Source organism: Calidris pugnax, unplaced genomic scaffold, assembly GCF_001431845.1.
Source record: "Calidris pugnax isolate Ruff unplaced genomic scaffold, ASM143184v1 scaffold435, whole genome shotgun sequence".
Lineage (NCBI taxonomy): Eukaryota > Metazoa > Chordata > Aves > Charadriiformes > Scolopacidae > Calidris > Calidris pugnax.
The window spans coordinates 3,013,434-3,034,285 of record NW_015091240.1 but is presented as its reverse complement, the minus strand read 5'-3'; the positions used below and the strand labels follow the sequence as shown (position 1 = coordinate 3,034,285).

The following is a 20,852-nucleotide window of genomic DNA, read 5'->3' as shown; positions in this document are numbered from 1 at the left end:
ATGCTTTAGAACAGTAAACAGGCAGGACCCTGGCTGGATGCTGCCATCCATCACTCAGCTGGTCTGAACTTACATTGTCACTGCACCTACCAAGAGGTTTTCAGAATTGAATCTCCAGTGCAGCTAGACAGCCCATCTACAGGCAGGATATCCCCCAGGAGGGGGAACGGGGGATGGCTACTGAAACGGTCACATTCCCCATTAAATACCTAGTCTGCCCCATCTAAAGGGAACTTGGTTAGAGTTCCAGTTCTTGAGCAACTGTGGTACATGGTGCTGATGTTGAACCTCACTACTATTGAAAGAGTGTTATGGGGACAGGTGCTTCTTCTCTTTTGTTTTTCCTCATTCTTGGGGCAAATCCAGCTTTACCAATTATAAGGCTGAACAAGCCCTTTGCAAATACCAGTGCATGTCTTGTAAGAGAAAAGACCAATAGGTCTTTTTGAAGAGGAGATAAAAATTGAATAAGCTAGATATCCCCTAGTTTTGTGTGGTTTTTTTGGTAGAATAGCTGTGCAGTTGAAATCTACCCAACTTTGATTTCATATTTGCATGTGCTGCTTTCATCTAAGTGCCCGTCATGAGTAAGTTTTGCCGACAGAACTGTCACTGTCTGGTACCGTGTATCACTGAATTCATGGAGTTCATCGCCGAGTTCTGGCAGCGCTGAACTGCATACGTACATGATGACATGCATGCACACATACACACTAATTCCATTAGAGCCTCCTGATACGCTGTTCTCTTCCTCGCTTCTCTGAGGGAGCTGTTTCCAGAGATCCCAAGTGTGGAAGTGGATCTCTAATGACTTTTGACTCTGCAGAGAGGAATAAGCATCTTCGGAAGACTAAGACTGCCACATGTACACATGTTCCTCCATCTTGGTATGTGAGGAAGGCCAAGGGTGATGTGGTGTGAGAGCGTCTTTTGCTGGTTTTGTGTGGTGATACAGAGGAAGAGAGATCTGGGGTGATAGGCAACATGCTGGGAAATCCTCCTCCTCTGCCCAGTGCTGGAAAACTACCACTTTCTAATTTCCTGCCGAATATATTACTGGCATCCAGGGTAAGTTGTCTGTGTTCAGGCTTAGTGGAGTATGATGCCTCAGGAAATTAAAGGATATCATGAACTAAAAGTATACTGGGGCAAGTTCCTAATTACTCGCCTCATCCTTGAAGGGGAGATGTTTAAACATGGTTTTGTAGCATGTGTTGTTTGCTAGCATAGCAGTTTCAGGACAATCCGTTATTTGAAGGACTGGGAAAAAAAACCTACCTGGTTGTCTTTGTCTGCTTCTTTAGGTCTTTTTCCTGCCTTTGTGGATTCCTGGAAATTTGTCATTCCCAACTGTGCAATGCTTAGGCTCCGTCTTGTTGCAGAGTTTCTTTCAGTAGTCTACAGTCTCCACGGTGCTACATGAACTCCCTGCGAGTTAGCCTAGGTCAAATCAGAGCAGTTACAGTGTGGCTTTGAGCAGCACAGAGCAATTTTACTAGCAGCTGAGGAATTGCACTGACTCTATCTCTAATGAATACCCTTAGTAAATTCGCGTTGAAAGCACCATGGCAGTTCATGATAAGAATTTTGGGTGAGAACAGGGCTTGCGCTAATTACAGGGACTTAGTCACAACTTGTTAACTCCATTTTGAAGACACGCTCTTAGAAGTAGCCACGCTCGGACAGATTGGGAATTGAGAGAAAGCACAGTCTTATGCTTAAGGCTCTGAACACTGCATCTCCAGTAATCAGGTTTAATTTCTTGTTGTGCTTTGTACTTCTTATGTCACTTCTTATATTTCTTTCCCTTTCCGTTCCTCAGTTCTGCAGCTATAAAATCACATTGCTGTCTGTCTTCCACTCTTTGTCTCCCCTGCGTACGCTGCAAGTTCTTCAGGATGGAGATTTTCTAATATTGAGTATGCAATATGTTGTGCAGCATGGCTTCACCTGTGCCTGTGGGAGGGCAGGAAAGCCCTCAGTTACACTATAGAATTTCTGTACTTTGAGAATATGTCACTGGCTTTGGATTGTGAAGCAGGAACAGCCTTGAATGCTCATGTAATTCCTTTAGCTAATTCCCTTTGGTAGATTTGAAACTTTTCTTTCAACCATAAAATTTTGCTGGTTTTATGTTCTGCAGGGCAGGGATTGCTGAGGCTGAATAAATTGATTTTTTCTTAAGTTATATGAGTGCTAAATATGGTACATTGTTATAAGTTGCCGTATCCTCTGCATATAAAGCCGAGTGGAAAATGGATAAATGGGAAGAAAATGTGTGACAATACCTAATGTATTATAAGATCAAGCTTCTAATCTTCTCTTTCTTTTTGTTTCTTCCAGGTGGAGCGGGAAATAGCCATCCTGAAGTTGATAGAACATCCTCACGTTTTAAAGCTGCATGATGTTTACGAAAATAAAAAATATTTGTAGGTATTACTGGCTTTTGCCAGAGAAAGGGGAAGGGAAGGAGGAAGGAAGGGAGGGAGATGAGGGGTTTGAAACTTGGTAACGTTTCTGAAAGAATGGAGCAGGGGGTGTTTTCACCCTCAGCTGGTGCCCGTGTGATATCTGGTGCTTGGATGAAGAAGGAACTCTCCTTATTTCCTTGGCTTTTTTCATTTTCTTTTCTGTGCTTTACTTATCTGCTGTTTCCTACTTAAAATGGAGGAGAGAGGACAAATGAACGTTTTCTATAAAACAGCAAGAGGGGAGGAAGGTTTGTACCTCTAGGATCTGGAACCATTTTGAATCAAAACTGTAACAGAGTGTTACAGTGGATAATTTGGATAACCTCCCTTGCTTAGTAGTTTTCATTCAACTCTCACTAACAATATTTTAAATTTGCCCCATCAATAATAATTTTTGGTTTTAAGGGTTGCTGAAATCTCCTGATGGTTCCGCAGTGACAGTTAAGTAGCAAAGCCTTTTTTTTTTTTTTTCAGATCATTGCCAGTGCCAGACAGGAATATTGTCCACAGACAGAGTCATTTTAGCTTGACAGGGCACTAGATATGTTGAATCTGTTGTCAAACAAACAGGCCACATTAATCTTGGCACAACAGGAAAAAAAAATCAATGTTCTCCAAATGGAAAAGGGCAACCCAGTAGGGAACTCAGTGTTATTTTCAGCCTTTTAACAGGTTATGGCAAGTAGAAGAGAGTGGTTAAAAAAAATTAAACTATTTTGAAAAACCACCATCCATTGGTGACCTCTCCTTAATGTCACAACGCAAGAAGGGAATGACTGTTTACCCAAAGAAAGTGTGTAGAATGGAGGTGACAATCCCTCACGGACTATTCAGCCAGTCTTGTTACTGGAGCAATGAATTTCTGTTCTGAGAAATAAGGCCTCTGTGCCTAAGGGTTAGCTTACTAGAGCAAGCAGTAATTTCTTTTGGATTCCCCATCCTCCTTTGGGGCAGAGCCTGCCATCCGTGGTGAAATGCGGTTGCAGAGTGAGCGAGTGCAGGCACGAGGTGGAGGCTGGCTCAGATGTTCTCTGAGCTGCATGCCAAGTGCTCTAACCTCAACGACATAAACAGTCGTGGCTCCATTAAGCCCAGTTTGCCCCAGCTGAGGACAGTGGCCCAGATCTAACGTAGCCTGCTCTGCGTGCAGGAGAAGGGTAGCAAAGGGAAATGAGTCTTTACAACCAATAAGTTCTCCTTTAATCCCAAAAAGAGGGTCACCGTTTGTAAGAGTACACTTGTCTGTATTCTGGTTAAAAGAGGGGTAGGATAAGGCCCCAGGCTTTCTTTTGATTAAGAGAGAGGGAATATTCTTCTTTGTGCTCCTTTGTGTGGTGTGTAGTCTTAGGTATGCACAGTTACGCACACACAAACACACAGCACACAGCTGGTGTGTTCCAGGCAGGTGTAGTATACTTGAGCAGTGGAGACAATGTATGAATACATGAAGAAATGCCATGATCATCCCTTGGAGCAAGGGGATGGGTTATAGAGATGCTGAACCTTTCTTCTTGCTCTGAATGCCTGTGAAGCCAGCAGCTGAACTGAGCTCTCCTTACTTAACCAAAAGACTTGGGGCCTATTTTGCTTCACGTGAAAAATATCTGGGGATGGTCTTACACCAAGATTTCCAAAAAAATGACAGCATTCCTTGGCAGGAAAATATCTTCCTGCTGAAAATCACCTTGACAAGGGAAGCATTCCCTACTTTAAAGCTTAATATGGATATTCTGGCTTCTAAAAAATGTTGAGCTCCAAAGTGTGCTTTGCCAGTGACCGTTTAGCCTTTCACAATCACTAAGTCTTCCTTGTGCTGTAGCTTCTCTGCCTGTAGGATTGAGCCGTCTGCATCTCCCCACAAAGGCACTGAATCCCTCTGCTGAAAGACACTGATTCCATGAAAGAGCCAATGACTGTTAATTACCTTTCATTTTTTATTAGTCACTATATTAAAGAAAGAGCACAATGCAGAGCTTCTGCCAAGCCTCTGTGCTCAAAATTAGAAACGGCCATAGCCTTGGAATAAATCTAAGCTGTGGAAGAGAGTGCCTGTGGAACGGCGAAGGGCTACAAGTGTGTGGGGGCTGAGAAGTGTGTATGCATCTACTTTGGCAAATAATAAGACACAGTGACCTCTGGTTCTCACCAGTATCAAAAAAGGGATTGCTCTCTGGTTGTTACAGCACCTTTCCATCATGCATGTCATCTCAGCAGTAACAGTAGCGGCATGGTTTAGAGGAGCTCGTGAATTATGGGTGATATTTCAGATGCCAGAGACTAATCACGATGCAGTGCTGGGGAGTATTTCCTCGATAAATGTTAATTTCACAAATCATGTTTGACTTTTGGTTTATGATTTAATTTGTGACAAGGGGCTTTGGCTGAGTAGATTCCTAATGCAACCATGAATCAAATCCTTTTTCCACAGTTTATTTAACATTGAAAACGAGTTTTAAAAAATAATAAAAATCTGTTAGCAGATGTGTGTTAGCCTAGCAGTCATTTTCTGTTTGTTTTGGAGGTTTTTTTACCAAGATGGCTGGAGAGATGGAGATGGCTATCGGCTCTGCAACTTCCAGCTCTTTATCCAGCATTTTGAGTCGTCTTACTTAGTAAGACAGTGGACAACAGTTCTAGGTGCATAGGGAAAGACACAGCTGCACTGTGGCTCTCTACATGGGTGCTGGTACCACCTCAGATAGACATTTTATTGGCTAAAATAGCAATATTACTGACAGCTTAATTTTTTCATATTTGTTGTATTATCACACTGGCGGCCTTCAAGCAAGATTGGGAGTCCACAGTAATAGGTAATTTAGAAATAGCTATAGACAATCTATGCCTCCCTCTCCCATCATATAATGTTAATAGAAAAAACAGCCAGGAAGGGGGCTTGTCCTCACCTTTTAAAGATCAAGAATGAGCTAAAATAGCCTGGTATGGGGTAAGCCCAGAGTTGCTTAAGAACTTATATTGCTGGTTCATAATGGGGAGTGGTCAATGACCTACCAAAACTTGTGTATGCACCAGTCATTTTGACTAACCAAGTTCAGACAGTCAGGAATTTTAGGGAAATGTAAATAAACTAAGGGAATAAGCAAGGTGATAACAAAGCTGATAACAAAGTTTTGTTGCGCTCTGTAGTGCATATTGGAGGGGAAACACTCCTTTGGTCATATGATTTCTGCATTGCAAATGAACCATGTGAACCTGGATGATGGTTTTTTTTTTGTCTGTGCTATGTGTAGAAAAGGTCTTTTGAATTGGACCTAGATGGAATTTGTGTAGCAGCTGGAGAGGAAGATGGAGTTCTTACACTGTTAGCAGCACTGCCACTGTGAATGAGCAGGAGGTTGTCATTAGCAGACTTGTTGAGGATTAAATAGGAGGAAACATGCAAAGCCCAGTCCTTCATGAGTGGTTGGCTTGGATTTTTTTCTAGGAAGCAATCTTTTGCTTTATTCTTAAATCTCTGATATGTACATTTACTGCATTTTATGCAGTAAATTCAGCTTTCCTTCTGATCTTAGAAAAGCAATTGTCCCACTGCCGGAGTTGCTATTAGCATGGCAGCCTAAGTGCCATCATATAGTCCACAGGAGATGGGCCTTTCCTTTCCAAAGGGGATAAAGCTGACTGGTACAGTTTTGCTCCAGAACTCCCAACAGGGGAGCATTATCCATTTGATCTCATTTGATTATTTAGCTTAAATGATTGAGGGTTTGGTGTGGAGTGGAAATGAGATAGAGTAATGACATCCTAGGACCATCCATACCCTTTTTTTTTCGGATGTTTATACTATTATTTCTTGATTTTCTTTCCATCAATGTCTGTACATATATATCTGTAAATTTCTATTTATAGGTGCATACAGATATTTGTATATATATGTATAGATTTATATCTATTAATTTTCAAATCTTCACGCTTAAGATTTCAGATTTTCAAATTTTGTGGGAGCATTTATTTTAAATCTCTATGTTGTCCAACTTGGTCAGCATTTTAAACAGGAACCTGCTTTGAGAGAAAGAGTGGACACCAGAATATTGTTCTCTGAAATGCACCGTGCATTCATCAGCTCTTTTTCTAAGCACGAGAAGTCCCCTTCTCATTCAGCAGTACAGTGCTATGACTGGGCAAGTGCCCAAACCTCATTGCAAACCACAACACACCACCTCCTGATTTCAGAGGTGAAGGTGCTTCCCAATGAGCCAGATAACAAAATTAAAATGCCCTCCTACCTGTGCACAACTCACGTTTCTGACTTAAATGAGATCAGCTGACAGCAGGAGTCAAAGACTTAAAACTCTGGTGGTGTCTGCAGAGGCGTTCGTGCTGCCGGTCCTCTCCTGCAGGCTTTTCCTGTAATTCTGTTTATTTTTGTTGAAAACTGATTGTGAGGTGCCAGAGAAGGCAAGAAAGAGAAAAAAGGATTCTGTGTGTTTTTCTGTTATTGGTAGCCCAGGACTTCGACATTCGATCCATCTGTGGGGAAACCTGTCTAAAGGCAGAAGGAGGGTTCAGAAAGTTGGAGTGGCTCCAAAGGCTCAGTTCTAAAAGTTGATTTTGTGGTAGGTTTGCTTCATGGTAATCTGGTTGTGGGGTGTCAGATGCTGTGGATACAGGAAAAGAAAATAGAACAGGATTAGAAAACGAAATGATGTTCCACCTGAGACTTGATTAGAATTATGAGAAATATTCATAACCAGCTACTTTGACCCCTTTTCTGTTGTTGTTGACTTGTTTTAGTACTGTCATGAATTACAAGAGCATGTAGCCAAGGCAAATGCAGTTAGCTGTAGGAGTGGAGCCAGTGCAGATGAGGTTTTGAGTCAAGGGTGGGCCTGGAGATGAGGACCTGGCTGGAGGCCAGGGGAAGGGGACAGGGGGCTATGCCAAGGACAGGTGTCACCGCTTGCAGGAGGGATGCCGGCCTGGCACAATGCAGGGCTTGCACAGAGGTGGTGGTGATGATTAATACTACACCCTGTGCGACACGGTCTTAATAAGCTCTACCCAAAAGCCTGACTGTATCTTCTGCTGACTGCCTGACGTGTGTGCTTGGATACTGCCCAGGCCATGATGCTGGGCTTGGGAGTGAACAGGCCTATAGTAGAGCAATTCTGTGATGTAAGCAAAGGTCAAGGGGAGATGTGGCTCCAGAGCCACAGTATTTTTACATGCCTAATTTCTTTTTCAGGCTCCAGTAAGCAATGTTGTGTGTGTCTGGGCCCTAGCTGTTAAAGGAAAGGCCACTTAGCTCTGAAGAATAAAACCCAAAAGTATATATATGGTCGCTAGCAGAATTGCAGCAGTGAGCTGATGAGTGTTGTCTCAGCTCTGCCAATCCTGTGCTGAGGATCCCTCTGGCTGGATCCATTCCATATTGTTTGCTCAAATAGGATGGCTGCTGCAGTGCCTTGGCAATGCATGACTACACGCCATGAAGGCACTGCTCAAAACACCTTTAATCCCCAATAAATCAAAGGTATAGAGCGAACAGCGTAATCTTCTATTATCTCTCTTTTCCCCAAAAGCCCCAACCTGTTCATATCCAAACATAATGAGCAATCAAATACAATCTCCATTCAAACAAGCAGACTAGAGTTAAAATTGTCTTTTGGAAAAAAAAAAAATCTAATGCATGCACATTTTCTTGGAGGCAAGGGGGGAAAAAAAATAATTCCTGGCCTGATGCCAAATTAGGGTTTAAAAATTCATGCCCACCATAAGAATTTATATAACTTCTGAATAATTTATAGGCTGTGCCAATAACAAGGGGCTTAATATCTGATAGAGATTATTTAATCAATAGAAAACAGTGCAGTGAAAAAGCCGTCAAAGAGCTACAACATGTCAGTCTTGGCTGGGCAGCTTTTAACTTCTTCCCTGCTACACATATGTCCATTCATATATACATATGGAAGGACATTTTGCATGTAGGGCAGTAGCATGGAAGAGGAATTGCCAAGACTTTTTTCTTCTAGAGGCTTTTCTTCAGCAGTCTGCCATTCCAGACATATCCCTTGCTGATTCACCAGAGCTTTGAAATGTAATGAGTTTTCTAGCTCTTAGCTGAATTAGTCACAAGGAGTAGCTAGTTTCTCCTGAATAATCTGCCAGGGATTTTGGTTTGCTGTGAGATGGTTCAGCATTCATCAAGATTGCTGTCAGTGCCTAGTACCTCCATTTTTGCTGCAGCCATTTCCATTTGTGTTTGATTCTGTGGCCAAAGTTTGAAAGGTTTTTACAGATGTGGGCACTAATAAACATAGGGATAGAAAAGAATGACATGTCCCTTGCCTCAGTAATTGCTTAGACATCTGCCTCAACTCAGCAGTGTCTTGATCCATGCCATGTTCCCCAGTTTTAGGATTATGTTCATTATTTTCATATAATAATCAGCTATAAAACAGAGTAGCTGAACTTCTCATCAGGTGTGGTCATTTCATTAAATGTCTTACCCATAGGCATCACAAAACAGTAAACTTTTGAGCACAGAAGAAGCAAGCAGAAACTCTACTGATTTTTCTTGCCTTTGTGTGTATCTCTGTCGATATAACTGCATCTGGGTTTTGCATCTTGGTGGACATCCGAAGTTCTGTATCTTAAAAGCTAGCCAGTGCCACATGGACATCCAGTCTAACTTCTGATTTAGTAAAAGTCCTAGAACATCACCCAGTGGTGTGTGTTAGTACCCAGTGGTACATTCAGGCTACTTGCTTAGGTTTAAGTGAGGTTGTGTGTCGTATGTGTAAATACCATAGAATCATAGAATAGTTGGGTTGGAAGGGACCTTTAAAGGTCATCGAGCCCAACCACCCCCCTGCAATGAGCACGGACATCTTCAACTAGACCAGGTTGCTCAGAGCCCCATCCAACTTGACCTTGAATGTTTCCAGGGATGGCACATCTACCATCTCTCTGGGCAACCACTTCCAATGTCTCACCATCCTCATTGTAAAAAGTTTCTTCCTTATATCTACTCTAAATCTAGCCTCTTTTAGTTTACAACCACTACCCCTTGTCTGATCATTACTCTGGATTATTAACTGGTTCCCTAACAGACAGCTAATCACATGCCCTAATGAACAAACCTTCTATTGCCTCACTAAAACAAGAAGCTGTGTGAATCGACTACCATTCCTAGCACACCAGAGAGTATTTCTTGTGACTCTTAATTTTGCATTTATAATATTTACCTGAAATACTTTGTGTTTCAGTATGAGCTTTCATCTAGAGATCTCTATCAATTTAACACTTTTATAATAATAAATACTTCTGTATTGCCCCAGAGGACCTAATTTGTGTAGCTGGGAATGTCTCGTAAATTGTCTTCCTCTATAAGGCTGAGAAAACAGGAGCTGCCTACCCGCACGGGGATGTATAGTGATGGGCTGCTGCGGGCAATCCCATCTGGCAAGAATTTTAGCATTTCACACCATTCTTGCTAATGGCTTAAAGGCAGCTTTTTGTTCTTTACAGATAACTGGTGTGTTTGTTTGTTTTTTGGGGTTTTTTTGCCATAAATATCTTGTAATGCCTGGTCCCAGTGTTCTCTGTGCCAGTTAGTCTTTCTTTAACAGCATTTTTCCAGACATGGCTGTTTCTTTTGTTGCAGTCCTGCTTAAGAGGTAGCATGTAGCTGCCTTGCCTCAGTGAGGGCTCTGTGAGTTATTCCTCAAAGCTTCCTAGGGCTTGGACAAAGGCACCCTTTAGTAAATTGTAGCATAATCCACCAGATGGGAAGGAGAAATCACCACCAAAAGTGTCCTTATTGCTCTCGTAAGTTATGCCTTCATAATATTATAGCACAAAGACAATCTGGTCATGGAGAAGACCTTGCTGTGCTGGCACTGGACAAGAATGGGGCAAAAACAGAGCCTATGTCATAGTTAGCTTACAATCCAAAACGCAAACCAACTGTTGGCAACCCTGCAATGGGGAAGTCCAAGCTGTGTGCAAGCATCACAGCAAAGAACAGTCTTCAGGAAGGAGCTGAAGAAGAACAATAATGTAGCTCTGTCATTAACGATGATGCTTTTCCAAGTGTAGGGGGAGGTGTTTTAAGAGCACAGAATTGTTCATCTGGATATTTAACAAGTGGATGGTGGAACGTGGCTTTGGAGGCTGGTCAGACAGAAGTCAGCCTCAGAGGCCAAGGAAGAGATCCTAGATTGCCTACAGAAGGGGCTACAAGGTGTCTAGAAGTGAAGACAGCTAGTTCATGTTAGATACAGTATGAAGAAAGGAGACAATGGAGGCATAGATGGAATGATCAAAGTGGAAAGCTAAGAAAATGATATTGCAGTGATGATCCGATATCTGTTTTGAATTGCGAGCAGTGAAACACGAATGTATTTATCAAAGTGAAAGAGATGATGATGAATTAGAATCATAGAATGGTTAGAGTTGGAAGGAACCTTAAAGATCATCGAGTTCCAGCTCCCCTGCCATGGGCAGGGACACCTCCCACCAGACCAGGTTGCTCAAAGTCCCGTCCAGCCTGGCCTTGAACACTTCCGGGGTTGAGGCATCCACAACTCCTCTGGGCAACCTGTTCCAGTGTCTCACCACTCTCACAGTCAAGAATTTCTTCCTAATATCTAATCCAAATTTCTCCTCTTTCAGTTTAAAACTGTTACCCCGTGTCCTATCGCTACACTCCCTGATAAAGAGTCCCTCCCCAAAATTAATTTAGATACAAGACATCTGGTTAAAATTGGACATGAAATTTCAGCCCTGTGGATAGGAAAAACATTATCCTAGAGGTATAATAAAGAAAACATGTAACAGATACGAGTACAACCGAGTTGTAGAGATCTGAAGAAAGCCTGAGTCAAAGGTAACACCCACACTACAAACCTGAATTGTTATCAAACAAGCAGTGTGGTCCTCAGGGGTAGAGGAAGGAAGAAGTTGAATGGGGTAGCGAGGCTGAGTTCTCTTTTAGCCTTGTTGTGTTTGAGGTGATGATAGGACAGCCAAAGATGTTAGAGATGAAAACCAACATCTTAGTTTATTCGGGAGAAAAGGAAGAAAACTGTACTGATTTTTTATCTCTCTAAATTTTGCAAATTTTTTCTGTGTGTTTTGGGGCAAAAGTCATGGCTTCTTTTTTTTTTTTAACTTGTGGTAGTGTCATCATAAAGTCACAGCCCTGTCAGGTAGTTAGCGTAGTTGGATATAACCAGAATATATGATGATTATAGACAAAATTGTTGTTGATTGCTGGATATTTATTGATCGTTCCCAGGGGAAAAAGGACCATCATCTATGTAGGAGTCCTTCTGACATGCAGGACTTGGAAAAGACTAAAATGATTTGAAGGATGCAGGAATGATGTGAAACTGGTGGGTTGTCACATCTTGTGATCCCCAGGATACAGGAAAGTCAGGGTGATGAGGAGGAGAGGCACAGTGCTCTTTTATTAAATTTCCACTCTAAACTACAGAACAAGCCACAGTCAACCACGGGGAGGCTACTGTGAATTAGAGAGCTCTGGAGTGTATGCTGGCTCCTGGTATAGCCAGAATCTGAGGGGTACAAAGGTAGTTTTAAGACCACATTTCTCCACATTCATCTTGGCTACTCCATCTCTTTCACATGCAGAAATCACCCCTCCTTTGCTATATTGTTTAGTTTTTGTTATTACTTCTTTACTGGTTTGGTTCCTGAAAGAGTAAATAAAAATGAACCAAAAAGAAATTAAGAAAAGACCCTAGGATTATTCTATTCTAAGCTTGCTTTTATAAGCTAATATGATATGTAGTGGGTCATTTGAGGTTAGGAACTTATTAGCTTTTACTGGGGAGGTGGTGATGATGGGATGCAGATGGCAAAATGGCAAAGGGAATAGATAGAAGCTCTGAAACTTAAACAGAGATTTTTTGTTTCTTGTCTTGGCATGTAGCAGGAACATGAGATATCGGGCAAGATGTTGGTGGCTTTATGAAAGCACACTGTGGCCTGTGAAAATTTTTGCAACCTCTTAGAGAATATATCTAATGAGGAAAACAAGTAATCAAGAATTTATTTTTAACACCACATTGTGCTTGGCTTTATATGAGTTGCACAAGCCTGATATTTTCTTGCCCTTCCAGTGTCCTAGCAAGCAGAAAGGAAATTGGTGGTGGGAACAGCATGGAGCAGAAGGCACAAGGGACCACAGGTGCTAATCCAAGCTGTGATACTGGGTGACTGGAACCTGGTCGAGTCACTTTGCTTCGTGGTTCCCTATCAGTAAAGAATAGGAGGTTAATACTTGTAATGCTTCTGTCATGTGAAGTGTAAGGATTAGAAGAGCTAGCATGTGTTCAGAGCATCCAAGATGTGAGAGCTAAGTGGTCTTACAGAGTCCTTCATACTAACATAGCTCCTGTCTGTATTATCACAGCAGGTTGTGTGCATGCTACCAGCCAGGCTGGGTCTTTCCTTTCCTTGAACCTCCTTGCAATGGCTACTACAGAGCAGGGTTTCCTATGTTTTTATAGTGAGAAGACTGATGTTGTCAATATTACATAAACAGGAATTTTTAAAAAAAGCTTCATTCACCAGTAAGTTGCTTTTCATCTCCAAATGTAATAGGAGACTAATTCTGGTTACTTTTCTGGGATTTTTAGAATTCGCTGGCTTGCTTAGAGGAAATGGGAAAAGTAGTACTGTCGTGAGATGAGAACCTGTCATATCTGGGAAAGATAAAAGGGAAGTGGAAACTCGAGAAAATACTTATTAGTGTTTTTCTCCCCTACAGGCTATCTGTTATTTACCTTCTACTAGATCCTCCAAGAGTTGGCATTGGCATACTTCCAATCCTATGGCACTTTGCTAAAGTAAAGGGTTTTAGATGCTGATGTGGACTCAGGAGACCTGGATTATCTTCTGTGCCACAGATTCAGGAAAGATGTAGTGTCTGTATGCCTTATTTTCCAGCCTCTGGAATAATTATCTTTATTTCCTTTGCTTTTTCTGTTTGGCTTTTTAAGTGTATTCTCTTCTTTTATGGAGTCACTCAGACACACTCACACACAGATAGAGGGATAGATACAGACACACGGCATTTCGTGGGGGTTGTGTAAGCTGTACAGTGATAGTTAGAACCAGTGCAACGCTTGGAAATGTTTAAACCCCTCTTGTTGGCCTGTTTGGAAGTAACATGTGTACTACTACTGTGCCATGTAATGCACCAGCAGAACATTGGCTTGCACAGAGATGGAGGCAGGTGCTGAGTTATGCCCTTCTTTAATCGAAAATCTCCTCGTTGGGGGCTATCCTAAAAAAAACCCCGCATTGTACTGGAGGCAATAGGGTTGGCGGGTGACCAGCTGCAAATCCAAACTTAGAAACCCTAGCTGCAACGTAACAGCTTAGTACTTGTGGAACAATCCCTGCAGCATTTATTTCTTGCACTTGACCACTGGGGAATGTGTTTGTCATCCTTCTCACTCCTGTCACGTTGGGGGCTTTGTCAGATCAGAATACATCATCGCTGTGCTTCTCTGTGTCCCTTGACTTGTCATAGGCACAAATCTTTTTCAAATGTTCTTTTCAAATGTTTTTCAAATGTTCTCCCCTGTTCATTTCCATTATTATATCTGGTGCTTCTAGGTGGCAAGCAAAAATGAATAACCTTGTAAATGCTCCCTGTCTTTCAATTTGTTTTATTTTTCATACAACGTGTCAGTGCATTTTTGTTGAGTGGTTTTAATAAGATGAAGTTGATGAAAATAAATTGCTTTGCAGTTCCTGCTGTGGGTGACAGAAATGCTGGATCTGTAATTTTCCAAAACTCTGCATTTGAAACCAGTGCAGAGAGTGTTCTGTGTGCCTGTAACTGCAATCATCTTCGTAAAATACCTCCCAGAAAAAGAAAACAGCTATCAATTTGAATTTTGGGGGCAAGATGCACTGCTGTATCCAGCTTCTGCTGGGCACAGTGAGAGAGGGAGCTGTCAAGGAGAATTTTAGGATTGATTCTATGCCAGGCTTGGGTCTGCCATATGGAATAGTTTGCCAGATCTGTCTCTAGTATGGGAGGAAGAATGAAATATGCAGCAAACCTTCTTACCAGAGTGTCTGTTAGCCAGGGCTTGGAAAGTGAAGATTGGGACTTGAAAATGTGGACATCCCAGTGCTGGTGGTTACTGTGTATCAGTTTTCTTCTAAGCAGTTCAGTATTGTCCTGGTTGGAGGTAAAACAGAAGCAATTTTCTCTTCAGTTATTTTACTTTTCAGCTAAGCCTCTTCTAAGTGAATTTCTGAAATTAATGGCGTATTTTATCAACACTGTCTGCTTCCAGAGTGATAAGACCCGATTGTTTCTAATTTATGCCAAGGAATGGTGTGCAGAGAGGCTCTTGCTTATACTTAATGCTGTAATAACCAAGGTCAAGTAACTGTTATTTGCCCCATTGGAGGGTCGGAAGCAGAAAAGACTGGAGGGGTCGCACCTGCAGAGAGGAGCAGACAGGACCCTAAACTGGCCAACGGGGTGTCCCATCCCATCTGCATCATGCTCAGTATAAAAGCTGAGGGATCAAAGGGTCAGCTCTCTTTCCTCAATGACCAGTGTCCAAGGAGGACTCTGTGTGTTCCCAGTCTCTGCCTTTGATCCCAATCTGTGTATTCCAGAATCCAGATCTGGAATCCAGTTACCGTCCCATTGCTGAGTCCAGGCTGGGACATGATTATCGCCCTGGGAGGTTGATACAGTTTTGTATATATTTTATTTTATCTTTTTTTAATTATTTTATTAATATTTTCATTAAAGTAGTTTTAGTTTCTTTTTTATACTCAGAAGTCTCTTTTCTCTCTTATCCTTCTCTCCCTGAAGAGAGAGAGAAGTAAAAGAGAGCATCTGTCGTTATTTCAGTGGCCAGTCTGGCCCAAACCATGACAAATATCTTGCTCAAAAAATGGAATGAAGATATAAGGTCATCTCCATATTACCAAGGTGTACTCAGTAGACAGTCTGGTAACTGTTCATCTCTTCTTGGAAAGAAGATAACCCACATATTCCAAATGTAATTGTCAAGTCAATAGTTTTCTCTTTTTCACTCGTTTTAATGAAATAAATGTCAGTATTACCATATTTCTGGTAACTTTCTATTTTGATAAAAATTGCAGAAAATATCATTCTAATTCCCTGAAGTTTAGAATTTCATTTTGTTGGCCCTTTTTTTGTGCTTTTGTACTACTTACTTAGCTGACAAGACAATATTAGTGTCCGTCTCTTACTGCATTCTCTACTGCATTTCTGTAAGGCACAGAAATGCTTTCTCCTTGTGCTGGCTGGGAGCTGGCACAGCTGGAAGTCCCACAGGAGCTGATGGTGGACCAGGATCTCAGGTCCCACTTCTGCAACTTCAAGGCCATTATCATTAAGACAGGCTTACTTTCCTCAGAACAGCTTTTTACTCTTTCAACTGTTCCATTGGTTTTGGAAGCATTGAAAACAGGAATAATTAAGTCCCCAAATTTATAATAATCTTCCCCTCTTTCCATTTCAAATTTGGAAATTTCCTCCAAGATTATGCTGCTTGAGGTACATAAAAGAAGTGTTGAGATGGGGATCATCCTGCTCACACAGTTCAGGCTGGTCCACTGGGCTGTTGGGAGGAGGGGTCAGAGAAGTACACTCAAAATTCGGACAAATATCTAATTCTTCTTTGCAAGTTTTCTGGTGATGTCTCTCAAACAAACTGCCCAAGGTTTGAATGCCCTGTGTAACCCTTGCATTGGTGCTATACACAAACCACCTTTCAGATTACATGCCTTGCTATGCAGCCCTGACACTCACTGCAAAGGTGTCAGGCAGCCAGGGAGGAGCGCAGGTTTCTGCCTCTCTTACAGGGTTTAAACCAGCTAACAGAGCCAAAGAGCAAAGGTGATTTTTCAGTAGAAATAATAATAATTTGTTGTTTATACTTGTCATTTCAGATTCTGAATAAATAATCTTACTGCATAATTTCTTCATTCTGTATTAGAATAGTATCATCTGGACAAACAAGCAAGGAGACAGTAGAGCACAGAATCACAACAGAGATGAAAAAAAGTCCATGGAGGTTTCAAGCAATCCTCTTGCCAGTATGAGACTATTGCTTAGTCCATATTATATCTGGTTTATTTTGAAATGGTTCAGTTGATGGTGTTCCTGCCACTTCCCTGGAGAAACTCTTTCATTCCAACTGTTAGACAACATTTTCAGAGATTTATACTAAGTTTTCCTCTGCTTGGCTGCCTTTCATTACCCCCACTTACAACAACAAGACGGTTCACCATGGCAAGTCCTTTCCTTTGAGAAGATTTCACTCTTCTCTCTGTGACTGCCAGGGCTGCTATGTGAGGTCTGGAGTTTCCTCTCTTGCTCCTAGGTCCTCATTGTGCCACATTTATTCACTCAGTGTCACATTTTTCACATTTGAATCGCAAGGGAGGGCAGCTACTCCAGCAAATCACTGCTGTTCGGCAGCAAAAGCTGAAGCCCTTACGTACGCTGCACACATGTAGTTATTTTTATCTTTCTTCATAATTTAAACTATTCACCTTTTTTTCCCTTCTTTTAATTCCCTCTAGTTTGTTGACATCTGCCTGGTTCTCAGGTGTCCAAGACAGAACAGTATGTGAGTGCAGCTTTGCCACAGCTGTTTCATAAAGGAACTGTCAGCTTGGTTAGGTGACCTGAGGCTTCTTAGTACGCAGTCTCACTCCACAGTACCTTTAAGAGCTGCTGTGAAAGCTTATACCTAATTATTCTCTTTTTCCCCTCCTGGTCTTTTGAGTAATTTTTTGCTTCCAGATTATCTCTCATTATTATATTGAACACTGAATTCAACAGTGGTATGTCTGAAGTTTGCAGAACCCCTGTTAAAAATATTGAGCACTCGGGATTTTAAAATTCTGATTCTCTTCCACTGTTCTTTTCAGAAATGCTCTCCTTAACCACATGTAAATAGAGGTGTTTGTATATAACTCTGTGTCTGTGTGTGAGGAGGTTGGTATGATAATGTGCTTACAAAATTCTGGCTTTGTTGTTTTCTAGGTATTTGGTGCTAGAACACGTGTCAGGTGGGGAGCTCTTCGACTATCTCGTAAAAAAGGGAAGATTGACACCAAAAGAAGCCAGGAAGTTCTTCCGACAAATCATCTCTGCTTTAGACTTCTGCCATAGTCATTCAATATGGTGAGTGCTGCCATTTCCAACGGGAGTTACCTGTTACATAAAAGTACAGAATAAAAGGATCTCATTTCTTGATACTTTTACTTACTACTAAGTAACTGATGTTGTAAAGCTCTGAAAGCATTGTGTAAAGTGCTGATGTATTTTTTAATTCTTGGCTGTCTGTGAGACAGTGCACCAGTCACAGATAGACTTTTCATGGAAAAGATTGTCATTTCTCACTGGAGGAGAATTTATTCAACGGGAATGCTTTAACCAGGAAAACCAAAACCACCAAGGAAAAGCAGTTTAATTTCCATCATTCTTGGAGCACTTGGTAATAATGGAGAGTTACATACACTATATCAAAATGAGTCCCTGAAGAAACTTGGGACAATGACAAATACAGCAAAGTCATTTTATGACTTCTCCCAGTTTTTGGAAATCTGCTGGATTTTGGCACCCTTCACTGAGTCCCTTCTGGGCATTTGAGTCACTGTTGCCTTTAATTTCCTTTCCAGCAGGGAAGAATTTCCTTGATCTGATTACTATTGGTACTCACTAACTCCATCATATGATTTAACCATCAAGTGTGGGTTAACCTGTGCTTTCAGGTAGTTTTAAATTGGACCAAGCAAGTTTATGCTATTTAAATTATACTGAAATCAAGTTGTTATGATCAGGTCTTTGCAGTTAGGTTGGTGGGGGGAGACCATTTACATTATGTCTGTGTGGCTGCTTCTCCATAGCCACAGACAGCTGTAGATCCCCCCCTCCAGGAGGCCGAGGGCCACTGATAGATACTGCAGTAGTTGCATTTGCACAGGCACTGTGTGGTTACCTCTCAGTAACAGTACAGTGATTTTCCTTACCTCCAGTTTTGAGCTAGGAACATAACAAACCAGACATCCACAGCATAAATGGCCACAGAAAAAATGGACGCTTAAATACTTAACTTGCTCTTCTAGCCCCCTCCCTCTACATCTTTGACTCACTTCAGCAGGAAATATTAGTCTGAAAGAGAGCACATTTCTAATAAATGGAAAGGGAAATCAGAGCCTTTCTTGAGGATATATTAAGAGGAATAAACTGTTAGCAGAAAAGGCAGTTCAAAGTGGTGGATCAGGGTGAGAAGGTTCTTGAGGACAACGCCTACCTGGCACTGGTAGGGTTACAACATTCAGAGAAATTCCCAGAGTAGCTAAGAGCAGGTTGTGGGCCCTAACTGAAGGATCTAAGTTTCTTTTGTTGGCCGAGACCTGTGACAATTTTTATTCTGTGAATGCCACAATTTTTCTTCCCTGCTAATCATCTGGGTTGCGTGACCATGACCTTCTTACAATCAGCATAATTGTTGGTAGGTTGTACAGCTGTTATTTTTTATGTACACTGGGCAGTGAACCACTGGTGGATTGTGTACATACATGTTTCTGTTCCCTTCTTGGCTTAACACTTAGAGACCCAGTTCAAGAAGAGTCAAAAATGTTTAAGTACAACTGAAGAGAAATTATTTACTCTTCCAAATGAATATTCCAGAGAAACATGAATCTCCATTGGGATAGAAGTTTCTGTGAAAGTATGCATATATATGCATACATGCTAGTCCTTTGGGTTTGTGATGGCTACCTCTTGATATGGCAGACTTCAGTAAACTGAGTGAGGATCATGGTGATGCTCTCAGCAGACAAGCACCTCTGAAGATTTAACGGTATGTAGAATTTTCAAGGCAGTGTGCATGTCTCTCTTGAGGAATCCATTTTCCTCTGTTAAACATATTGGATTGTGGGCAGTAGTCTTGTTTAGAAGTAAATCCTCTGTCTCCTTGCCAACTCCCACTCGACTAGCAGCTACTGCTGAATAAGTTAGCAGTAAATCATAAGCTCTCCCTCCCTCCAGGTCACTCTGAGACTTGTGTGGTCTGTGTTATATTAGACTCTGTGTTGTATTCTGGACAGTTACCATTAAACCCTTTTTGAAAATCAGAGCATGCATAAATATATGTGTGTGTGTGTGTGTGAGTATAAAAGTTAATGTGCTTTCCTAAGCAATGAAGCCTGACCTTGTCCTGTCGTGGGGCAGTGAAATGACAAATCATCTCATCAGCCAGGTTATCCAGTTATGACCACTTTGAAAAATGAAGGCTTCTGCTTTGCTTAATGACTAAACGTAGGTGCCTCTAACCTACTGGCAGAATAGATTGATAGCCTGGTGTCCCCAGCCCCGTATCATTGTCCCATCTTCTTCCTGTACCTCCCAAAACACTGTGAAATATCCGTGGCTTACTTTCACAGCAGTAGGCAACCACATTCAGCTTTCACTGCTCAAAATGTATTGATACACTAGTATTCCTGGGTCAAAGAATCAGAACGTATTCCCCAATTGTCTCGTCAGTGAAAGGCTTCTGCTGCTACTGTGTGGAGACATCACCTGTGTCTGAGAGGTGTTTTCAAACAAGCAGCTCAAAGAAAGAAGCAGAATAGGCTTGGAGCTTGAGTCTGGTGGTGTGTTGTTTTAAGAAAGTATGAGCTTTCTGTTCTTATTTTATTTAATGGAAACAGTGTGGGAAGATGTGATGTACCTCACTCCAAGCTGCAGTCACTGAAGGGGCTTTGTGGTACAGGCTGGCCGTGGGGGAAAGGTTACAGATAGCCCACTGTAGGTTTCTCTAAGGACTTTCCTGTGCATGTAGCGCTGTGCCGTGCTAGGGACCCACGGGCAGGCGTGGGTGCGAACAGCCAGCGCCGTGCAGAGGTATTAGGTGGGCTCCTGCGTTCCGTTGCTGCTGTGCCCGGAGCGGAGCCGTTAGCTCAGTGATGCAGCCTCACTGCTGCTGCTCCCAGCTCTGCCCCTCCGAGGGCTCTGCACCGTGCTGCAGTGCTCAGCAGCCATGATGCAACAAACGGCAGAGCAACCTGGGCTTCCTTGGACGCCGGTGTAAGGCCGTCCTGGCCTAAGAGCTTTTCTTGGGGCATGACGGGTGTTTTTTTCTTTCACCTAATGCTGGGTGTCTGCTCTCCTGAATGCAGGGCCTTTAAGCTGTCTCAGCTGGGTGCCCCTAATCAATAATCCCTTTTGCACCTCCTGCCTCCGCACTGCTCTCAGCTGCTCCCGTGCCGGCTGTATTTTCTGTCGGAAACAAGGCGGGGGGTAGGCCGCAAACCCTCGCTGTGCCCCGGCGGAGTCTCCGTTCCGTGGGGCGCGGGGATGCGGCAGCGGCGGGCGGG

The 20,852-nt window shown here is 42.2% G+C and overlaps 1 protein-coding gene across 14 annotated transcripts in view; it reads left to right on the top strand.

Moving 5' to 3' along the window:
• Nucleotides 1–20,852, top strand: part of BRSK2 (BR serine/threonine kinase 2) — a 325,870-nt gene that overhangs the window by 211,698 nt on the left and 93,320 nt on the right. For all 14 annotated transcript variants that reach the window (XM_014960001.1, XM_014960011.1, XM_014960006.1 and 11 more), the window contains exons 3-4: nt 2,344–2,429; nt 17,512–17,652. In XM_014960001.1, coding sequence (XP_014815487.1) covers nt 2,344–2,429; nt 17,512–17,652 — 227 coding nt within the window. The remainder of the gene's footprint in view (nt 1–2,343; nt 2,430–17,511; nt 17,653–20,852) is intronic.